The sequence below is a fragment of the Bombus pascuorum genome, chromosome 16 (assembly GCF_905332965.1).
Source record: "Bombus pascuorum chromosome 16, iyBomPasc1.1, whole genome shotgun sequence".
Taxonomy (NCBI): Eukaryota; Metazoa; Arthropoda; class Insecta; order Hymenoptera; family Apidae; genus Bombus; species Bombus pascuorum.
This window is the reverse complement of record NC_083503.1, coordinates 1,775,703-1,797,492: the sequence shown is the minus strand read 5'-3', so window position 1 is coordinate 1,797,492 and position 21,790 is coordinate 1,775,703. Positions and strand designations below refer to the sequence as shown.

Below are 21,790 nucleotides of genomic sequence, written 5' to 3'. Positions count from 1 at the left end.
TGTGTCGATACTTTGCCATGAAACATTGGCCGAATCCGCGCGTGCACTCGATTCGCTCACAGCAGCCAGCCTTTCGTGTCCCTGCGTAGGCAAAATTGGGAAGCGAGGATCAAATTATTTATTTCGCCAAGTAATTTAACTTCTCTAATTGATCGTCGCTGCGTCGTCCCCCGACACACTTTCGCGGACCTGATTTGCCAAAGCTAAAGTGGCGCAAGTGGGGGATGAAGGATCGGTTGACTGGAAAGTCGAAGGGCAAAGGGTGAAAGACCGAGCCGGTTTCGCCATGAAATATTCTGCTTTCCCAGCCACGACGAAGCACCACTTTGCGGTTCCGACTTTCCAGACGAATTTCTGAGGGCCGAGGGTGGAGGAACCACGCAAGCTGAGGCTCGGCGTTCGCTGCTGGAGTAGCTGCGCGAGCGGACAAGAAGAGAGGGAGAGAATGGCCAGCCGGTCTAAACGAGATTTCTCATTCCCAGCTAATTCGAGAGATTTCACCGTGGAACGAGTTCTATGATTCATCGTGATGGTCCTCGAGGAATCGCAAAAATGGCCCGGTCTCGCCAACTCCTCTGCTGGCTCGGCCAGTTTATTTCTCGAGTGGACATTTGTTTCGTGAAGGATCCTCGCCTGCCTCGGTACTTTCCTAATATTTCGCCAACTTATTCGCTCCAACGCTTCGACTACACGGATACGTGGTAGGATGATAGCGCAGTTAGGTGAACGTCCACATCCGAGTGACAGAAAATACCTTGGAAGCTTTCCATCGTATTCTTCGTTGGGCCCCGGATGTTGACGCATTTGGGGGAAATTTAACACTTGCATATAATTAAAATATAATTCAGAGTGTATTTAATTCGACGTTTAAAGGTTTTCTATTAGGCAGATCTTGAGTTCTCAAAACGGACAAAGTAGCTCGGGTTGATAATGAAATACCCTACTCACCTTTGCGTTTCGAGTATCGCAAAGATCTACACTAAATTTGTCTGCTCGAAAGCATAAGCAGAATTGCAATTATCTCGGTTAATTGTTTAATTATATTCCATTAAATCTTCTCGCTCGTTAGCATCAATCGTAAGGCGTGTAGATGTAGGTGGCGTGATGGCAGCGACAAAGGACAGGGGAACTCCTTTTCGTTGACCAATTTTCTACTAATTAACAGGGTAAGCAATTAATATGCACTCGAAGGAAGATAATGAGCTCGTTAAGAGGGCGAAGGGAATATTCCTGTTGTCGCTGCCTCGGCTCTTCTTCGCCTTTCCTTTCCCCGGCGACACTTCAGTCGGCGATTCTTCGTCCTGAAATTTCCTAAGATTGAAGCGACGTAAAAAAGAAAAATAAAAGGAGCACCGGTCGACTCGGTTTCACTTGCTATTTTCTTCCTACGCTTTTCCATTCGAGTGGAATATTCGGTTTCTCGTTCTCCCTTTCAATAAACATATTTTACAAATTGATTTTATCGAATGGTATCGAACGAACGAACGCGAGTTTCGCAGGGTCTGATTCCATATTCAACGAACGGAAAGCTAAGCGAGTCGATTCTATTGGAAATAGGAGGAAAAATAAGAGGGGAAAAATGAAACGATTCTTGAGCCAATTTTTCCTTTGAATTCTGTTTATCTATTCGACGAAAATATACATTTTTCCACAAACGTTAGATGTATTTTTACATTTCAAAGAAAAACTCCACCTTTTACCTACGCTTTTCTCATACACGTTTTAATACAAAATTGTACATCGAATCGGGATGATCTTAATCTTTGTAATCGTCACAGCTACGATCATTCTGTTAGTTAACAGACTCTTTATTTCATTTCTGAATTATAAATTAAATTAAAGAAGAGCCTTCCGATCTGATAGAAAAATTTCCAAGGTCAATGCGCCGATATTTAAATAAAAATCGCAATATATGCAATGTATAACAACAGAATATATTATTGCTATTGTTACCTTAATACGAAATTTAGATCTGCAATCTGTTAATTTCGTAAAAAGCAAGTAAATAACGAACGCTGCTCTCAATTAATAATTCATTATTATTTTATACGCTTTGGTCAAATGCGGATATTATTGCGATCAATCAAAGTGTCCAAATATTTACGAACAACAGGAATTTTCAATGCCTACGAAGGATATGAAACGTGTATTTTACAGGAAATATAATTTCGACATGGGTGGATAATTTTATTGCAACGTTTAAGAAATTCGACATATTTTTCTGAAGGAAGAAATTATTTGAAAACTGGTGGAAATATTGGCTGACGGATTATTTAATGTCGTTGAACGTTGCGTTTGTAAAACTCGTTCGGAATTTCATTTCTTCCTCGTTTCCGCCTACTTATATCTCATACGAATATCTATCCTACGAATTATATTATAAAATGTCTGTGTGTCACGCGCGATGAGGTCATTCCTGAGAGATCGTACGTTTTAACCATCAAAAAATATTGTTTCTTCGATAAAATGTCGCGTCGTAAAATATTAACACGTTTCTATATTTACCTTTATTACACTGATCCATATCTACGTTTTAATTAAATTCAGCTAGAAATTATAAATTAACAGATGCTTGCCACCCTACTATTTATGAATTATTATCGACAATACAGATTTTTTTTCTTTGATCAAAATAATTTCTCTATTAAATAATTTTAAAAAGTGATAAATTTAATTATAAATTTATAGTTTTGAATTTTTAATTCTAACAAAATTAATTAATTTTCATTTATTAAGAATTTCTACATGAAATATATCAATATCTCAAGACTCAAATTCCTTTTATTCAGACAATTTAATTTCATTCCACAATTTAACTATAATAATTATTATTATTACCTTAACAACATTTTTTATTGTGGATTTTATATTTAATAGTTTTTTAAATTTAACTTTACCAAAAAATCATACTATTGAGATTATTTGAACTTTAACCACAATAATTATTTTAACAATTATCAGTTTCCCATCGTTAAAAATACTATATCGATGAAATTATAAATCCTTGATTTTCTGTTAAAACTATTGGTCGTCGATGATATTGATCGTATGAATAATTATGAGTTTGACTCTCATATATTAAATTATAAATAAAAAAGTCAATTTCGATTATTAGAAACAGATAATCGATTAATTATTCCATTTAAAATTTTCACACAAATAATTCATTAGATGTAATTCATTGCTGGACAATCCCTTGATTAGAAATCGAAGTTGATGCAGTTCCAAATTTATTTTGTATCCGACCAGGAATTTATTTTGGACAATGTTCTGAAATCTGTGGTATAAATCATATACCTATTCTAACAGAAAGAACTTCATATAATAATTTTTCTCGGTTCTTATAAAATCTGTTATCAGTTCGATTCTTTATCAATTTTCTGATCAACATTTTTCATTGCTCAATTTCGTAAAAATACCTCGTCATATGTTTTCAAGCTTCTTCTTTCGCGCGAAAAGCGAGGAAATAAAGAACGACGAGTAAATTTCACAGTTTTACATTGTACAAAACAATTTGATCTCCGCTACATTTTCGTTCGTCGATTATTAAATTTATATATACAATATCTTTCAATTATTATTATTATTATAAAAAATATTAAAAATAATAAAATTTCAAAAGAAATTATTTGAGAAACAGCTCGTAAAGAACCTAAAATAGAATAATTACAGAATACATCGAATACGACTGATCGGAGTTGGTACACACGAGAGCTACGTAATTTCAGCTCGCTCTTCTCAACAAACTCGTACGAGGTTTTCTTTCGCCGACTAATTTTCCTGCCACCTACTATGGCACGATCGATTTGCAGAGTCGACTAATGAACGAACCGGTAAACACCGAGCTCTCTCCATTCCACGTTGGAATGCTCAAGGCGTCGAGGATTTCTCATTTTCAATCGCGTTTGCCTTCTCGTTTTCCGGCTTTTTAATCTGCCCAATGTTGTCGCAGTTTAATCGTCCGACAGCTATGTTCGGATTTCTTTAGCTCTCTTCCCCCACCATGTTAATTTTTCTTTTTCCAAAGGAAATTTGCTCGCCCAACTTCATGGAAAAGTAAGTGGAAGAGTGCCTAGCTGATCAATGAGAGACTGCGTTATAGGATTTCAAAGTTTGCTGTGCCGTAATTGGTCACTTGAGCGAAGAATAAATCACTTTGAAGATATTTTGAGCAATGGCGAACTTATTATTTACGAACAAGCTATTCATTTATTGTACGTAAATTCCGAGACATTTTTACCAGAATCGCAGCTTATTTCTCGCGCTTGCATTCGCTCAGTCGTGTCGCAACGACTTGTTTCGAACTATACGAACGATTTCGCTCCTCAAAACGGGTCCTTTCGATTCCTGCAATTTTGTTAAATTTCATACGAATCCCTGGAATAAAAATTATTCCGAACGTTTTTATCGATTAAAACCACTAAAATTGATTTATTTATTTAGAAAATGATTTCGATAATGTACTACAAATTGATAGTCGCCTCTACAGCAAATTAGCATTCTATAATTTTGTACAAACTCCCAAACGGTGTTTAAAAAACGATCAGAAACTTACTTTTTGTTATTTTGTTAAAACTAGCACGTTTGCAGCGTTCTAAGAACCTAACTTGGATCATCCAGTTTCCTCAACTCGGACTTCCTCAAAATTCTATCCAATTGGATTGTTTCAAGGAATTGACCTACATTTTTACTTGTGAAACTCGTTTAATATCTTCGAGCAATTCTTTAATATCAATCGTCTTCGGCCTTTAAACATCGATCTGTTTTCATTTTCGCTGTCGTTTCTCTGGTTTCCGATTTTATCGCCGCTCGATGACAGAGCAATTGGAAGATTTTCACCTTTGACCGAAGATCCTGCTATTGTAAGTCGATTATCAGTTTCGACTAACAGCTTTAAGTTTCTTAATTGTAACTCGTGGCAACTTGCTACTGTAAGTTGCACCATAGAAGCCCGCAAGTTGCAGCTTCTGAATTACGTCGTTGCTGCTGTAACTGGAGCCGCGAGGACCTTAAGTTGCTGCAGTTTGAATTAAGTTGCGTCTGCTATAATGGTGGAAATATCAGAAATAGCTTCTTAATTAGTTCAACATCGTTTGCAGTTGTCACGCGACAAGGGAAGCAGAGCAAAACATTTTGTTATATGAAATACAACAATTTCCAACGCTGCCACCTGATATTTCTGCTAAAAATAAAAAGAGGAACGTAGTTGATGAAAAGTCATTCTGATCGTGAAAAATTAACAAAACCGTAACATTTGCACGAGAAATTACGTATTTTATATAATTAGATCGAGTTATTATCTAAAGATTACAAACTTGTTAATATTTATCTGCTACAAAACATTGAAATTTTACGCTTTGTCCTTCATCATTGTTACTATCATTGCATTATATCATTATCGATTATTATTTAGAATTTTCTCATTATAAATATTCCAACGTCCTTTGTTATCGTCGCTCTTCTACACCGACACGAAGTTTAGGATAAATTTTATCATTCGTTATCGATGCGGTTAATTAAGTATAATATAAAGCAAGATTATTCCAAAGAATGTGAAATGCTGCTTCGAGTTTAGAAGCACGTTGAACCGGTTAAAATATTCCTCGTTCCGAAGAAGCTGGGGAGGAAACACGTTCGATAAGATATGAACGCGTTGTAGAAAATTCACCAAGCCGGATGAAGGACTAACTCGTGCCGACAGTTCCCGATATTCCCACAGGAGCTCCGTTTCGTTAGCGCCAAGCTCTGATACAGCGAACTGTCGGCGTAATTTTCTTAGACAAATCTTTGACTTTGTGCGCGTGCAGGCTGAGAAGAATTGTCCAGGAACTGGCAAGAAAAAGGAAGGAAAAATAATGGATATTTGTAGATTCTATGAGTACTCGAGGAAAAATGTGGGTTGAAAAGAAAACGGAAAGCTTATCGCCTCGATATTTGATTTTTACCTCGAAGAATTACCATGGGTGCAATTTTTATTTTATTCTGAAAATTTTAGTCTTTTCACGAAAATATGAAAAACAAGCTTTCAAATAAGCTACTACCAGATACTAAACGAGGATATAGCAATCCAATTGCACCCCTCCAGTCGTTTGAAACTAGAAACCCAATTTCCCAGCACTTGACAAACCTGCCAAGGTCGAGGAGAAGATAAAACGACGATTTTTCACTAGAAATTTTCTTAGCACGTTAAACGTCGTTCGGCTTGTCAGAGAAGGTCGCACGAGGTATTAATAAAAGAGCGGAGAGCTATAGTGTTAAACTGGGAACAAATGCAAAACGAAAGACGAGATGCAGAAGGACGTTGCAGCGAGGGCGAGCGCCACGGACCGAAGTTGTTTGCCAGTCGCTCGACAAGGATAGAAAATACCAGGCAAACAAAAGCAGCAAGAATAAATAATGAGTCTCGTTACCGTGAGTTTTCAAGCTGACTCTTCATCACGAAAATTGGCCTCGCTGTCACGGAGCTGCAATTACACTTGGTGCAGCCCGCGTCGCGTCTCTCCCCGAAACCGCTCTCAATTCGAAATTACAAGCTGCCCCGCTTCCAAAGACAATCGGCCAACACAAAGGGCATTCGTTTCGCGCACAGCTTTCGGCTACTTATGCTGGACCTGGTGGACCAATGGAGATTTTCCGAAATAAACTTTAAACCGAGATGAAAAATGCTGGTCGAAGTGAAGTTGAAATAAAAGATGATAATCGGAGGCTGATTTGTTCTCTCATTCCGCATGGATTTTGCTGAGATTATGCGAGAAACACCGTGAAGTTCGATGGCTCGCTGGGCTCCAGTGGCGTAACATGATGCAGTGTCAGACCAGGCGAATCTGTTCTTATTTTTCACAACTTTCCGCGACGTATTTGTGAGGTGTTTGGGACTAGAACGAGACCAAACGCGATATAATTTGAATTAGATTTATTTATGCGCATCTCTTCATCGTTTGTCAATGTAACCGAATCATTTTCGGTGTCTTGTTGGTCAGAAAAATGTTACGAACGTTTTGGTAAGCGTTTTGTTGATCAGAAATCAAAATGAAGAGAGTTTGGCTTCCGAGTTAAGAAGAAATCACAGTATTGTGTTTTATACGTTGCTGATCTCTTCTTTCTCCCTTCGTCGTTCTCTCGTACGTTGCACGCTTTGTTTAAATTTTGCTGCAAGCATTTTCTCGCCCAATCGCGCAGACTGATTTTTAGACCACCCTGTATGCTCGAACTACCTTCAAGACTCGCGAAAACTCTATCTATTTTTCGCTAAAGCTTAGGTCAGGACGAGGACACAGACAATCACGTCATTCAGGATATTCAGGAGTAGAATGGTCATATTTAAAGAGAGACAGCGTTAAAAGGTGAACTGTACGAACAATGCAACTCACGCTTAACCGCTATGAATCCACATCAAACGAAATAGCTGCTCTGGTGGTGGTTCGCGTTCCTTCCGCGGTCTCCTACTGTTCCCGTTTCTGTGAACTACCGAACGACACCGTAAAATCCTGTCACGTGTTCCCGTCGCATTTTCCGGTGAAACAGATGTCCGATAATTCCTTCTAGACGTCAGGTGGAGCAGTAAAGATTTTTTATTTAAACGCGCAGCAACGTGCCTCGTGTAACTTACCGAAACGTCTCAAAGAACAAACCCGCGAAGATAACATTTTCGAGTCCTGAACGTGTCCAGTTGTTTCATGGTAACCTGGTAATTTGATGTAATCGCAGACTGCTGGTAAAAAAGACAGCAAGGAGTTAGCAAGGTTCTACTGTACCAGAATCTACACGACAGAAAGAAATTTCCATACGATATAACAGGTTAGAAAATTTCGATCGTCGATTCTATCCCATCAACGACACGTCGCTTAATGTTACGAGAAAGAGAAGATTCTATTCGCAGAGTAGAATTGAAAAACTAAATATCCACGTCGAGAGAAGAAGAAAACTTCTCATGCTATCTGTTTCCCAGAACCACTTTCGATCTCCCTTCCAACTTGTAAAACGCCAACTTCTCGACCGCCTTTCTTCCGAATCTTCGTGAACCTTACCCAGACACCTTCCGTCGCGCACGAACCTGCCAGACTCGAAGAAAACGTTGAAAACTGTAGATCATGATAGTTGCTACAGCGAAACATTTTCCCATTCAACTTGACTCAAGCGTCCTAAATCCAACACCGACACTCGACGTTGCTCTCACCACACGAGAACTCTATTTCGATATAAAAATTCGAAAAGAAATCGTATCGTTAGATCGTCGGTGACACGTAACAGTTGTGGGCTCGATCGATCTTCAGTTAATCTCAAGATGCTGAATTTTAATTTGTATTGTACAACTAACGCGATAAAAGAGGAAGATGGAGATCCTTGTAGATGCAGACTGATAAATTGATAATTACGAGTTAAGTATAACAACAATGAATATAACAGCGTCGATAGTCTAACACTGTCACCGAAGCTATACGACTGGAAAGTATAATAGCTCGTCTTAATTTTGCTCAACCAAACTTGGCACATTGATATGCTCTGATAAGTATAGTCCGAATTCTCACAGATTTGTTGAATTATTTAATAAATAATTGGGAAGATTCAGAAGAGTGTACAGTACTTAACAAGTGTGATATTTAATAACAATAATATAAATATATGTCGGGTTATAGCTCGGTTTAGGGGCGTATAACGAATCTTCATTCGGACTAGCCATCGTTGTTGCACTATAGAGATTATATTTGCTGCTATAAATATGATTTTTACAAAGTTTGACAAATGACCGTGATGATTAGACACTCGAGATGTTATTGACAATGTTGTTAGGTTCAATGTAACGTTCAAAGTAACGTTCACTGTGACGCTCGGTATATACTGCGCGTAAAGACGATGTGAAAGACTCTCCAAGCTGATCGCAGGAATAAAAGACTGATGGAAACTTTCCTCTCCTTACGATCGCGTTCGTTTTGTTGAATATTGGTCTGGGATGCCAACAAAATTGCAGCCGCCGTTGCTAGGCAGACCCGCGTAGCTGCGACATTGCTCCTGCCCGGGATTTGATTGTTAACACAACGTGTGTCTCATAATATTGGCACTTCTCTGTTAGGTTGGGGTTAGGTAAGGTTAGGTTAGGTTAGGTTAGGTTAGGTAAGGTTAGGTAAGGTAAGGTTAGGTTAGGTAAAACGCCCATCCCGTGACCGTGGCTACGTTCAGCGACCAATTGTGTCACCTCGAGCCCAAGCCCACTGTCACAAATCTCAGGCAAACATAATGGGATTAAATGATAAACGACTACTTCTGAGTTTTATTATTTAAGTACAGCTATAACAAATAGTCTAGACTATAGTATTGCGGACTATGGTATCTTCCCGAAAGTTCCAAAAGAAAGGCCCCGATGTCCTTTCATCTCCGATATATATGTTGTAAATTGTATGATGTTGTTCGTCATCTTCCTCGCTAATGTCAATTGAATGAGATCAACTTCACTGTTGCTATTCCCAATATTATTCCAATTGCTGCGCTATATTCAACAGACTGAAATTCCATTTTCGACCGCCTCCTCGTCGCTAAGTAAAAGGTCTTCAAGAGATTGTTTAAACATCGGTTTCTTATCGTTCAAACAATGTTCGCAACATGTTGTTTGTAGCATCCATTGCTTTCTTTACTCTTTGGTGTAACAGGTAGTGCATCAAGTATAATACGTAAGACGCTAATTAGCGTCTGTCGTTGATTGCATACACGTAGAATAAGAACGAAATTCAGGTGTCTTGAAATTAAACAACTTCATTGAAAAATCTGGACAAAAATGGAAACTCTCGTGCGATGTCACCGTACGATCCAACGATAGCAATCGAAGGACGAGGCAAAATCGCGCGGCTAATTGTTTCTCGCGTCTCGTCAGGGATCTGACGTTAGTCCTTTCTCTTTTTCTCTCCTTTTTTTTTTCTTTTTGTTTCTGTAAATCCGAGAAACAAACAACAAATCGGTCGCACGAGAATTTTGTGGCGATGGGACACGCGGCCGAGACGGAACTGCGGTGAATTTCTCGATGGCGAAACGTAAATCAGTCAGCCGCAGGAGACTCGGTACCGCAGCGAAATTGAAGTAAAAATTCCACGAGCACGAGAAACGTGATTATTTAAGCTGTCATGCATGATGAATGGACTCGTCCACGACGAAGAGCAGGAAATTTTGGATTCCGAACACGCTGGACCACCGACGCTGTCCATGTTCTCCATTCTTCTTCAGGACGTCGAGGGATTTCGCTCTTCCTTCCTTCTTTCTTTCTCTTTCTTTCTTTTTCTCTATCTATCTATCTCTCTTTGCTTTTCTTTTCTTTCTGTTTTACGTCTTTCAGAAGTGGTAGCCAAGAGTGCAAGGTATTAAGAGACGTATGTCTCCTGTGTTTCAGGTCCTGCCACCTTGGAAGGCGGCCAAGTCCGGCAGTATATCCTTCAAAATCCGGACCAACGAACCTAACGGCTTGATCATGTACAGCCGTAGCGGAGCTCACACAAGGGTATGTAGATTTCGTTTGATATATTCCTTCCTCCTTTCTTTCTTTCCTTCTAAGAAAACTCTACATCTGGTCTTTTTAATTTTCTCAAGCACTGAAGCCATTGATAGCCATACAGACAAAAGACTGAGTCCAAGGCAGACCATAAACTGCAGACAGGCGACGACTTTTTTATTTATTTATTTAGTAGATTATTTACAATCAAATCTCATACAGAATTTTAAGTAAATTTTTTTTACGTGGTACTGTATCTTGGATTATGAAAGTTTATAGTGTGTTTGATTCTAGTTGAATCCAATGCTTCGATCTAAGGGCTACTGCCTTTTTAGTTTGCGGATCTGATCCGTCGTGTCGAGTAATTGGGTAACCAATGGGTTTTGATGACTGTTGACTCTTATATTACATCTCTTTCTGAACTTGGATGTTTCTTCTTTGACTGTGGGTATCTTGAGGTCGCGATGTATCGTTTCGTTGGTAACATACCAAGCTGCGTCTATCAAGGATCTTGGAGTCTTTGATTGGAATCGTTGGAGAATTTCTACGTTGGAGTTGCTCGCTGCTCCCCATAGTTGGGTCCCATAGGTCCAAACAGGTTTCAATATGGCTTTGTATAGCGTTATTTTACTCTGCGTGTTTAAGTCACAGCGTCTGCCAATGAGCCAGTAGAATTTGTTTAGTTTTGTTTTCAGTTCTTTGGATTTCTCTATGTGCCGTTTCCATGTCATTCTTCTGTCTAGAATCATGCCCAGATATCTGACTGAATCTTTGTTTGGCATTGGAATATTATTTATGGTCACCCGTGGGCAGGATTGTGTTCGCAGTGTGAAAGTTATACGACTGGATTTATTTTCATTTATTTTGAAGTGCCATTTGTGAAACCATTCTTCAATAGAGTCGAGACCTCGCTGGAGGGTTGAGGAGGCAATTGTCGGGTCTGAGTGGGATGCTAATAAACCTGTGTCATCGGCAAATGTCGCTGTGGTTATCTCTGTTAATGTTGATAAGTCGGCAGTGTAAATGGTGAACAGCAGAGGTCCCAGGACACTGCCTTGGGGTATGCCAGCTTCTATTGGGAATGTTGCGGTTATAGCGTCTAAGTATTTAATCATGAACAGCCTATTGGCTAGATATGAGTTTAGTAGGCATGTGGTAGGAGTTTCTTTAGTTTGAACAAAAGTCCTTCATGCCACACTGTGTCGAAAGGACAGGCGACGATGGCTTCAGGGCTTTCAGTCATAGGGTAACACTGCTAGCGTGCGGACCTGGACCAGCTCAATTATATTCCCATTTGTGTTTAAAGCATATTTTCTATCTTACAATTTATCCACGCGTTCCTTTGTTCACGTACATCTAATAACCTCAACAGTGATCAATGGCAGGAAGATTACTATACATGGTTAAATAAGGACAGGACGAACGAGAAATATCTCTTAGTCTTCTTTTTATCAGAGTGTTGCTCGCTTCAGCAGCCAGCTGAACGAGGAATACATACGCGTTCTTACGAGTCTGCAGAATAATTTTCGTGAAAAAGATAGCTAGGGTATCTATATGCTTTGTGAAGATGTAGAAATATGTGAAAAAACATATGCGAAAATATTTGCATAATGTGGATTCGGTTACGTGATGAGGTAGAGTTAGCTCGATAGGATAAAGTGTCCTACTTGGGAAAATAATCTGCTTCAGAGGAAGAAAAATCTTCTTCTCGTGAATTTTATTAATCGTCCGCGTTATTCCAAACACTTTGAAATTTACTGTTAGCATTGTGTTGAGGTGGGATCATCTGAGTGTAAATTGGTGAAGCTCGAAGCGAATCTGAAAACGTATATGAGTTCCAAGTTAAGATGAAATGGAACGAGGACGAAGAAATGAAGAGATGGAATAGTTGAATAGCAGTGGGAAGATCGGACGGAGAAGAATAAAGAAACGAAGGTAGAAGAACGATAATGTAAATGAAAGTTGGAAACGACGATCGGTTAAAAAGTCGATGTTTGTTCGAGCGAGAAAGGAAGCGATAACGAAATGGAATTGTATGAAATGGCAGAGGACAGGCGATTGAATTACCAGCCATGATGAAAATGCATTTTTTATCTGATCAAATGGCGAATACTGTTTGGAAAATCGTTGCTGCAAGACTGAACCGATACACAACCGTAATCAAATTTCATCGTCGCTGTTGAAAAACCTGCCATCGTTTTGTCAAAGTAACAGACGAATTTCTACGTTAATAAATCGTAATTTACAGAGATCGTACGAATTTCGAAATAATTAACGCCGTTTCTGTTGTCAATGTATCGTTCCTTCAATTTAGTTCACGTGATTTAAAATGCTTTGTTGTATATAAAATATAGACAAAACGAAAGCAACGTTTTGTTTGAAAACTTGGGCCTTTGGTTAATTGTTAGTTAAAATATTGTACATCGAATTTCATCGAATTATGCGCCACATAAACGAAGATACAATAAACACCCCTTTGTTGTTTATATGCACAAAATATTCAGAAATTGTATTTTAATTAACAAACTCGTACGTGCTACTAAATCAATCGTTGTAAAAACAACTGTTCCATTGATATGTAGAATAAAAGTTTCGTTTCAAAAACGACAGTATTAGCTTGCAGTGGAAAACTAAATAGACAACCGACTGAGCTTGTATTTGCTGATCTGAAGATGAACGTTCCATGTATAAAACGTTTTGTGAAATATCCTAATAGAATTAGCGAAACTCTTCGTCGGATATTATTCGTTCAATTACTAATACATTTAATTAACGAAAACCTAAAACGAATCATTCGGGGAGAATGTAATTAAAATCACTGATAGCGCCTCGTTAACAGAACGAACCACGTTCCACCGATTTCACATCAAATTATCGAATCCTTAATTAAACTCGATAAAATCGTCGCACAATCAGGAAATGAATTTTGTAAGATGCATATGCGAAAACCACGGAGGAGAAGGCGATGATTTACAGCTGAGTCTGTCGATTTTTCGCGCAGCAGTTTTAAGACTCGGTATATTTTTCTTTCATTTGACAAAATAGAAAATTGTCCTTTTATCTGACAAAATTAAAAATTGTCCTTTTAGTTGATACCGAGGCTAAACATACGTCTGCTCGTCCTTGTCGTAATTATAAATAAATTAATCGGAAGATTGAAACATCGAAAATCGAATTCATCGATTTCCAACTTCTCCAAACAATTACGTGTCTACCTCAACGAAGATCGCGAGAATTTAATTTCGGTTCTTCCATCTTCTCTTTAGCGACAAACCCAATAATTTAATAATAAATAGTGGTTTATTATAGTAGTGTGGACTGTATATCAGCCCGGATGCTGGTCTTGGTTGCAGAGATTACGATCTGTACATTGTTTCTACTCCACACGTCGTTGAAACTGTCTTACGTAATTATTTCTTCAGCGATCTGCTCACCTGTTCCCTCTCACCTGTCTCCTTTTCATTCTAAAACTGTCTGCCATTTGCTGCGAAGCACCTTTGTTCCTGGAAACTATTTCATGGACTCCCATTTGCGTTCCACACCCTGCAGAGCTCCTTAATATCATAGTAGGTACAGACTATGGCACGCTCGAGTTTGAGAAACCAGGAATCAAGGAATGTTTGCTAATTTTCAAAATGACACGTGCAATTCCATTCAGAATCGTGTTTTATGTTAAGAAAAATCCAAAGATATCAGAATCGATGCAACAGTCTTCTGAAGATTACTGTCAGACGTGTCGCGCCACTAGTCCAATAGGAATCAAGCGACGAAGCAAATTGCTGCCTTGTGTTGGCGTTTCTATCACGTCGTCCGAAAAGTTTCTTTCCATTTTGTTCTATCAGGGTAAAGATCGCAACGTTCGACAGATTAGGTTTCACAAAGACGTGTCTGTAATAGCTCAAAATACGTGAGCCCCATTCCCAAAATTGTTGCTCTAAAAACAGGAAGTCCCTCCACATAAAAAATGTTCGTTCCACGCGTTTCAATTATTCCTTCACGAGGAATCAGCTTGTCGGACATCCTCTGTATATCGCAGAATCTGCGCGTTCGACGAACAGGTGGAGAGACAGGCGAGGCAGATCTGGGCCACGAGTCGGCCAAACGACAATCGGGAGGAAATGCATTTTCGACGCTGGAGCCGCGTTTCCCTCGCAGCCGCCAGTTATCTCGATTTAACAATACCGCCTCGTAATTCCCACAATTATATTTCAACGTTGAAACAGGAGCAGCGCGGGGGTGGCGTCAGCGAATAACCGCGGTTGCGTAGCGCGCAACGGCGTGAAATAAATCGGAAAGTTGCGAAAACCGGGTTCTCGTTAAGGGCGAGAGTTCGCGCCGCTTGCTCATTAGCAGAATCACCGGATCCCGCGAACAAATGCTTGGCCGGTTCGCGTTCGTGTCTGTCACGCACACTGCCGCCTCGCTGTTTGTAAATACATACGTTAACACATGGCTATTAGTCGCGAAATAAACGCGACTGGTCGCTGCCGTGTTCCGCCGAACCCTACTTTGTCTACAAAAGAGCTTCCTGAATCTCCTTTTCTTCAATTTATCGTTTGTCCCTTGCTCACGTCCTTGCTAGAGACCTACGCGTATCTTGTGGATATTTTTAGAACGACCACGTGCTTAATCGTCACGGTTGTTTCGACTAAAAATTAGTACTGCTATTTAGTAGCTTCCTGAATCGTGTTCTTTTCTTCAATTTATCGTCTGTCTCTTGCTCACGTCCTTGCTAGAGAGCTACGTGTATCTTGTGGATATTTTTAGAACGTTCACGTGCTTAATTTTCACGGTTGTTTCGACTAAAAATTAGTACTGCTATTTAGTAGCTTCCTGAATCTTGTTCTTCTTTTCTTCAATTTATCGTTTGTCTCTTGCTCACGTCCTTGCTAGAGACCTACGCGTATCTTGCGGGTATTTTTGGAACGTTAAAGAACGCCCACGTGCTTAATTTTCACGGTTGTTTCGACTAAAAATTAGTACTGCTATTTAGTAGATCCCTGAATCTTGTTCTTCTTTTCTTCAATTTATCGTTTGTCTCTTGCTCACGTCCTTGCTAGAGAGCTACGTGTATCTTGTGGATATTTTTAGAACGTTCACGTGCTTAATTTTCACGGTTGTTTCGACTAAAAATTAGTACTGCTATTTAGTAGCTTCCTGAATCGTGTTCTTCTTTTCTTCAATTTATCGTTTGTCTCTTGCTCATGTCCTTACTAAAGAGCTACGCGTATCTTGTGGATATTTTTGGAACGTTAAAGAACGTCCACGTGCTTAATTTTCACGGTTGTTTCGACTAAAAATTAGTACTGCTATTTAGTAGCTTCCTGAATCGTGTTCTTCTTTTCTTCAATTTATCGTTTGTCCCTTGCTCACGTCCTTGCTAGAGAGCTACGCGTATCTTGTGGATATTTCTGGAACGTTAAAGAACATCCACGTGCTTAATTTTCACGGTTGTTTCGACTAAAAATTAGTACTGCTATTTAGTAGCTTCCTGAATCGTGTTCTTTTCTTCAATTTATCGTTTGTATCTTGCTCACGTCCTTGCTAGAGACCTACGCGTATCTTGTGGATATTTTTGGAACGTTAAAGAACGCCCACGTGCTTAATTTTCACGGTTGTTTCGACTAAAAATTAGTACTGCTATTTAGTAGCTTCCTGAATCGTGTTCTTCTTTTCTTCAATTTATCATTTGTCTCTTGCTCACGTCCTTGCTAAAGACTTACGCGTATCTTGTGGATATTTTTAGGACGTCCACGTGCTTAATCGTCACGGTTGTTTCGACTAAAAATTAGTACTATTATTTAGTAGCTTCCTGAATCGTGTTCTTCTTTTCTTCAATTTATCGTTCGTCTCTTGCTCACGTCCTTGCTAGAGACCTACGCGTATCTTGCGGATATTTTTGGAACGTTAAAGAACGTCCACGTGCTTAATTTTCACGGTTGTTTCGACCAAAAATTAGTGCTGCTATTTAGTAGAAAATATAAAAATTTGACAAGCTTTGGGAAGAGGTGAAGATCATTTAGAAAAACGAAGAGACGCGCAGACTGCCACTAAACAGTAACACGTGCACTTTGTACGTTTACTGTTTCGCGGGTTGTTTAATTATTTAGAAACCTTGGAAGCTTTGTGCAAGTTGTAAAGTCACGATTTTACGCTCTGAAGGTAAAAGTAAAATGTCGTTTCCTTTTTGCAGCAAGATCTCTTCGCCTTCGAGATCTTCAATGGTCATCTGTACCTGCACGCTGACCTCGGAAGCGGACCCGTGAAGGTGAAATCGTCGAAACAACGAATCGACGACGGCACGTGGCACGACGTGGCACTTCGTCGAGTCGAAAGAGATGGACGTGTCACCGTCGACGGTTCCATTGTCGAATTCCGTACACCAGGTAAGCAACAGAACCTTTGTCTTCTTTTTCTTCCTTCTTCTTTCTTTTTTTCTTTTTTTTTTTTCGTTAAATTTTCCGACTCGTTCGTCAGGATGTATGGCGTTTATCGTCTAATCTACGGACTACAGGCGGAACTCTAAATCCGGTCGGTCGACGAAATAAACGACGAAGGAGGGTAAAAATGCGCGGGATCGAGAAGCAAGCCACTCATAATTCAGAGTTACACGCTCGAGGACACTTATCTGCAGGTGCAGCTAACCGTTCCATGCGTGGAACGTAATAAATCTTCCGCTCTTGCCTTTTTCTACGATCCTCTGGTTTTATTACCGCTTAGTAGTTACCCTTCGTTAGATCTGTCTTTTTAGAAAGTCGCTCGCTTTTATTCGCTACCTCGGTACTACGCTCCTGACGATCACGATTAATCGAGCGAAATTTAGAGCTCAGACTCTAGTCGTTTAGATCTGGTCGTTTAAACTACGATGGCAGAACATTTATGGTAATTCATAATGGTTATTGTTCTTGGAAAATCTATTTTTCTCGCCATACTGTCTGTATACTGAAAGTAAGCCATAGAAGTATAGTTTAATTGAGATTTAATAAACTTTTGTTTTAATTCAGGTGTAAGAAATTTTTAATGTACGTAACTTGGTGTTAAAACTGGCGACAGAGGTTCTTCCACTGGTTCGTTGTAAAATAGAACATGCCGATTTCACTTTGCATCTTCGATTTACATCTTCTATAGAGCTCTGTGGAAACGCGGTACATGTCGTTTGTAAGAGAATAAATCTTAGGAAATTTAATTGTCCAAGGGAATTCCATGGTAAATTAAAAATATCTTAAATAATAATCGACAACTGTCGTCATATTTCAATTTCACATCTAATCCAACACTTCTCATTACGATCTTACGTTACTTTGAACGATCTTCTATTGGAATGCACCAATTGGATTATTATAAATTCTGTTAATATGAAAAATTCGCGTCTAATGTAGCTGCTCATCGCCAAGACCAACGAGAAGATTCTTAAGGATCTTCTGGAGTTTGTTCAATGTTGCTGAATATATTCGCCAACTAATTAAGAAATAACAACAATAATCTCACGACAAATTCCCATTTCACCTGACATTCTACCCTCAAGTGGGAAGAGAAAATAAATAAAATAAATAAATAATCTGTTCTAGTTGTTCCAAAGACAATCCAGGTCGAACCTGTGTAGCTGCTCATTGCCAAGGTCAAGGAGAAGATTCTTGAGGATCTTCTGGAGTTTGTTCAATGTTGCTTAATATGTTCACCAACTAATTAAGAAATAACAACAATAATCTCACCACAAATTCCCATTTCACCTGAAATTCTACCCTCAGGTGGGAAGAAAAAATTATAAATAATCTCAAGTCAGTCCAAAGACAATCCAGGTCGAACCTGTGTAGCTGCTCTTTGCCAAGGTCAAAGAAAAGATTCTTGAGGATCTTCTGGAGTTTGTTCAATGTTTCTGAATATATTCGTCAACTAATTAAGAAATAGCAACAATAAACTCACGATAAATTCCCATTTCACCTGACATTCTACCCTCAAGTGGGAAGAGAAAATTATAAGTAATCTCTTCTAGTTGTTCCAAAGACAATCCAGGTCGAACCTGTGTAGCTGCTCTTTGCCAAGGTCAAAGAAAAGATTCTTGAGGATCTTCTGGAGTTTGTTCAATGTTTCTGAATATATTCGCCAACTAATTAAGAAATAGCAACAATAAACTCACGATAAATTCCCATTTCACCTGACATTCTACCCTCAAGTGGGAAGAGAAAATTATAAATAATCTCAAGTCAGTCCAAAGACAATCCAGGTCGAACCTGTGTAGCTGCTCTTTGCCAAGGTCAAAGAGAAGATTCTTGAGGATCCTCTGGAGTTTGTTCAATGTTTCTGAATATATTCGCCAACTAATTAAGAAATAACAACAATAATCTCACGACAAATTCCCATTTCACCTGACATTTTTCCCTCAAGTGCGAAGAAAAAATTATAAATAATCTCAAGTCAGTCCAAAGACAATCCAGGTCGAACCTGTGTAGCTGCTCTTTGCCAAGGTCAAAGAGAAGATTCTTGATGATCCTCTGGAGTTTGTTCAATGTTGCTGAATATATTCGTCAACTAACTAAGAAATAACAACAATAATCTCACGACAAATTCCCATTTCACCTGACATTCTACCCTCAGGTGGGAAGAAAAAATTATAAATAATCTCAAGTCAGTCCAAAGACAATCCAGGTCGAACCTGTGTAGCTGCTCTTTGCCAAGGTCAAAGAAAAGATTCTTGAGGATCTTCTGGAGTTTGTTCAATGTTGCTGAATATATTCGCCAACTAATTAAGAAATAACAACAATAATCTCACGACAAATTCCCATTTCACCTGACATTCTACCCTCAAGTGGGAAGAGAAAATTATAAATAATCTCAAGTCAGTCCAAAGACAATCCAGGTCGAACCTGTGTAGCTGCTCTTTGCCAAGGCCAAGGAGAAGATTCTTGAGGATCTTCTGGAGTTTGTTCAATGTTTCTGAATATATTCGCCAACTAATTAAGAAATAGCAACAATAATCTCACGACAAATTCCCATTTCACCTGACATTCTACCCTCAAGTGGGAAGAGAAAATTATAAATAATCTGCTAAAGACCATCCAGATCGAACCTGATATCGCTAAATACAATACGACGTTGCTGAATATAATCGAACAAGTAACTAAGAAATAACAATAGCAATTTCAATAGACAAATTCTCATTTAATCTAAGTTCTGGTCGCCAAGTGCAAAGAGAGAATTATAAAGGATCTGCTTGAGCCACGCAGAAGACAATCAGAAACTCCTCGTAGATTTAATCGCGAATTTATTCATAACTCTGAAAACTCCGGTGCCAGGATAGGGGAAAGGATAAAAAGTCAAACAAACGGCGAAGTATAGAGAAGTTTGTGATATAGCTTCGGGCGGAGCTTTATTAAACCGATAAATAAACAAAAAGGAAGAGAGAGAGTTGCCGCAGCGGTGGATTCTTCATCGACTTCTCTGTCGCCCAGCTCAATATACAGGGTGTTCTTTACTCCTCTCGCAACATCGTAGAAGCATATGATCCACAAGTGAAAATAAGGAGAGAAAGTTACACCAATTTTGCTTGTAAACGCTTTGTTACAAAATTATAGGTAAATATGAAGCTTAGTCTGAACAGTTGAAAGATCTGGTACTTTTCTTGCAGGAAACACACGCTCATACCCTCAGCAGATACAGATTTCCTCAAGATGAACCAAACATAACATCGGCGTATTCTTCGTTTGAAAATAATCTTGGCATTTCTATGAGACTATGCTCTGTCTCGCACGATACTTCACACGATAACCGGAAACCAACTACTAAAATAGTCAGAGAGCAAGCAATGTGGAGCAAGTACAGGCAAAGTAAAGACGACCGAATTGTCCAGCTTTAGATCTGCTGTTCCGCACCACTTTCTTTCTTTTTCTTCATTTTATTTGTAGATTATGCGCCTACGATGTTACCAGAAAAGTAGGAAACACCCTGTATATCTCAGAATAATAGAACCCGGCACTCAGCGCTGGAATCACGTTCTTCCTGGCCACTTGCGTCTTGGCCTGATTCTTACACCGTCGTCTTGCCGAATTTCCCGCCGATTTTTCACGTACGTGAACACGACGGCGAAGTGTCGTAAAATTCCAGCCACGAACGATCCCCAGCGGCGTCTCTTATTCTGTTATTTTATTATTAATTAAATTGCAACGAATTAAGGAACTGAGTTGCCACGACACGACTGTTTCACTTTTTAATTTCATTGCCGCAATTTACTGCAATTACTAAATTGCAATTTAAACAGCAAGTTGTAGCTACTTCGTACGCATGACGAGTATACTCGTCGGAAACAGCTAACTGATTAAAGAATGCAAGAAGAAGAAGAGAAATTGGACAGCGAGGAGCAAAGGCGCTATCTCGAGCATCGAAAGTTTGGCAGACTGTCGCTCGCTAATGTGGAATACACCTGAGTATTGGAGCGTGTTCATGGTGTTAGCGTTAGCCGAAAGAAATTCACAACTTGGGTCGAATTGTGTATTTATCCAGAATCAACGGTAGCGCAAGTTTCACGAAGCTGTTGGTGGTCGCTAGAATTACACGGCCAGTTAATTTGCCCGTGAAATTCCCCTTTGAGAACCGACCCTTTAGCAATTTCAGCCTCAAAACTGTGCTTCGTCGCCTCGCCTGGGACGAGTTTGCGCAAATTCTTCGAGTGTGAACGCTTGCTGCGGGCCAACTGCGCTCGCAACACGCGAAAAACCCCGATGCAACCGGCTTAAGCCTTCGCAATTAGGCTCAGCCTACGATTCCAATTGCTGTCCACTCTGACGGTTTCCTTTCCTCACAAACATCTTATCATGAACTGATTATACTTCGTCCGTTGCGGCGTTTGAATCATCGCGGATGAACATGACGGAAGAGGAATTTCTCATTTTAATATCCTTCTATGATTAAGCGAGGGAATTTTAATATAACGCGATTGAAAATGAAAACGAACCGCTAGCTTCTCAGATGCGAGTATTTAACAGCAGCGTTCGATGATTTGGCGAAATGGATCATCAAAGAATGAAACAGTCTGCTGCTGGATTTAATCATTTTAAATAACTTGAATTTATGTTACAGTTATGTGTACGAAGATCTTTAAGACAAAGAATCTTTCTAGGAATTGTAAAATTCCATTTACGACTTCCACGATGATCGAGGGATGCAACTGTAAGCAGAAACCAGAAATTGAAGTAAAAATGTAACCAGAACGTAACCAGTTGGCTGTTGCGACATCTTTGAAAACCTTGAAAAGTGTACCTCAGATGTGTGATGAAAAGCAAGCGACGAGTATACTCGTCAAACAAAGGATACGTGTGATTA

General features: G+C 39.3%; 1 protein-coding gene across 10 annotated transcripts in view; it reads left to right on the top strand.

Annotated features, from left to right (window-relative positions):
* The window catches only part of LOC132915224 (neurexin 1), a 622,298-nt gene that overhangs the window by 455,667 nt on the left and 144,841 nt on the right, over window positions 1-21,790 (top strand). For all 10 annotated transcript variants that reach the window (XM_060974986.1, XM_060974985.1, XM_060974982.1 and 7 more), the window contains 2 exons: window positions 10,376-10,483; window positions 16,668-16,860. In XM_060974986.1, coding sequence (XP_060830969.1) covers window positions 10,376-10,483; window positions 16,668-16,860 — 301 coding nt within the window. The remainder of the gene's footprint in view (window positions 1-10,375; window positions 10,484-16,667; window positions 16,861-21,790) is intronic.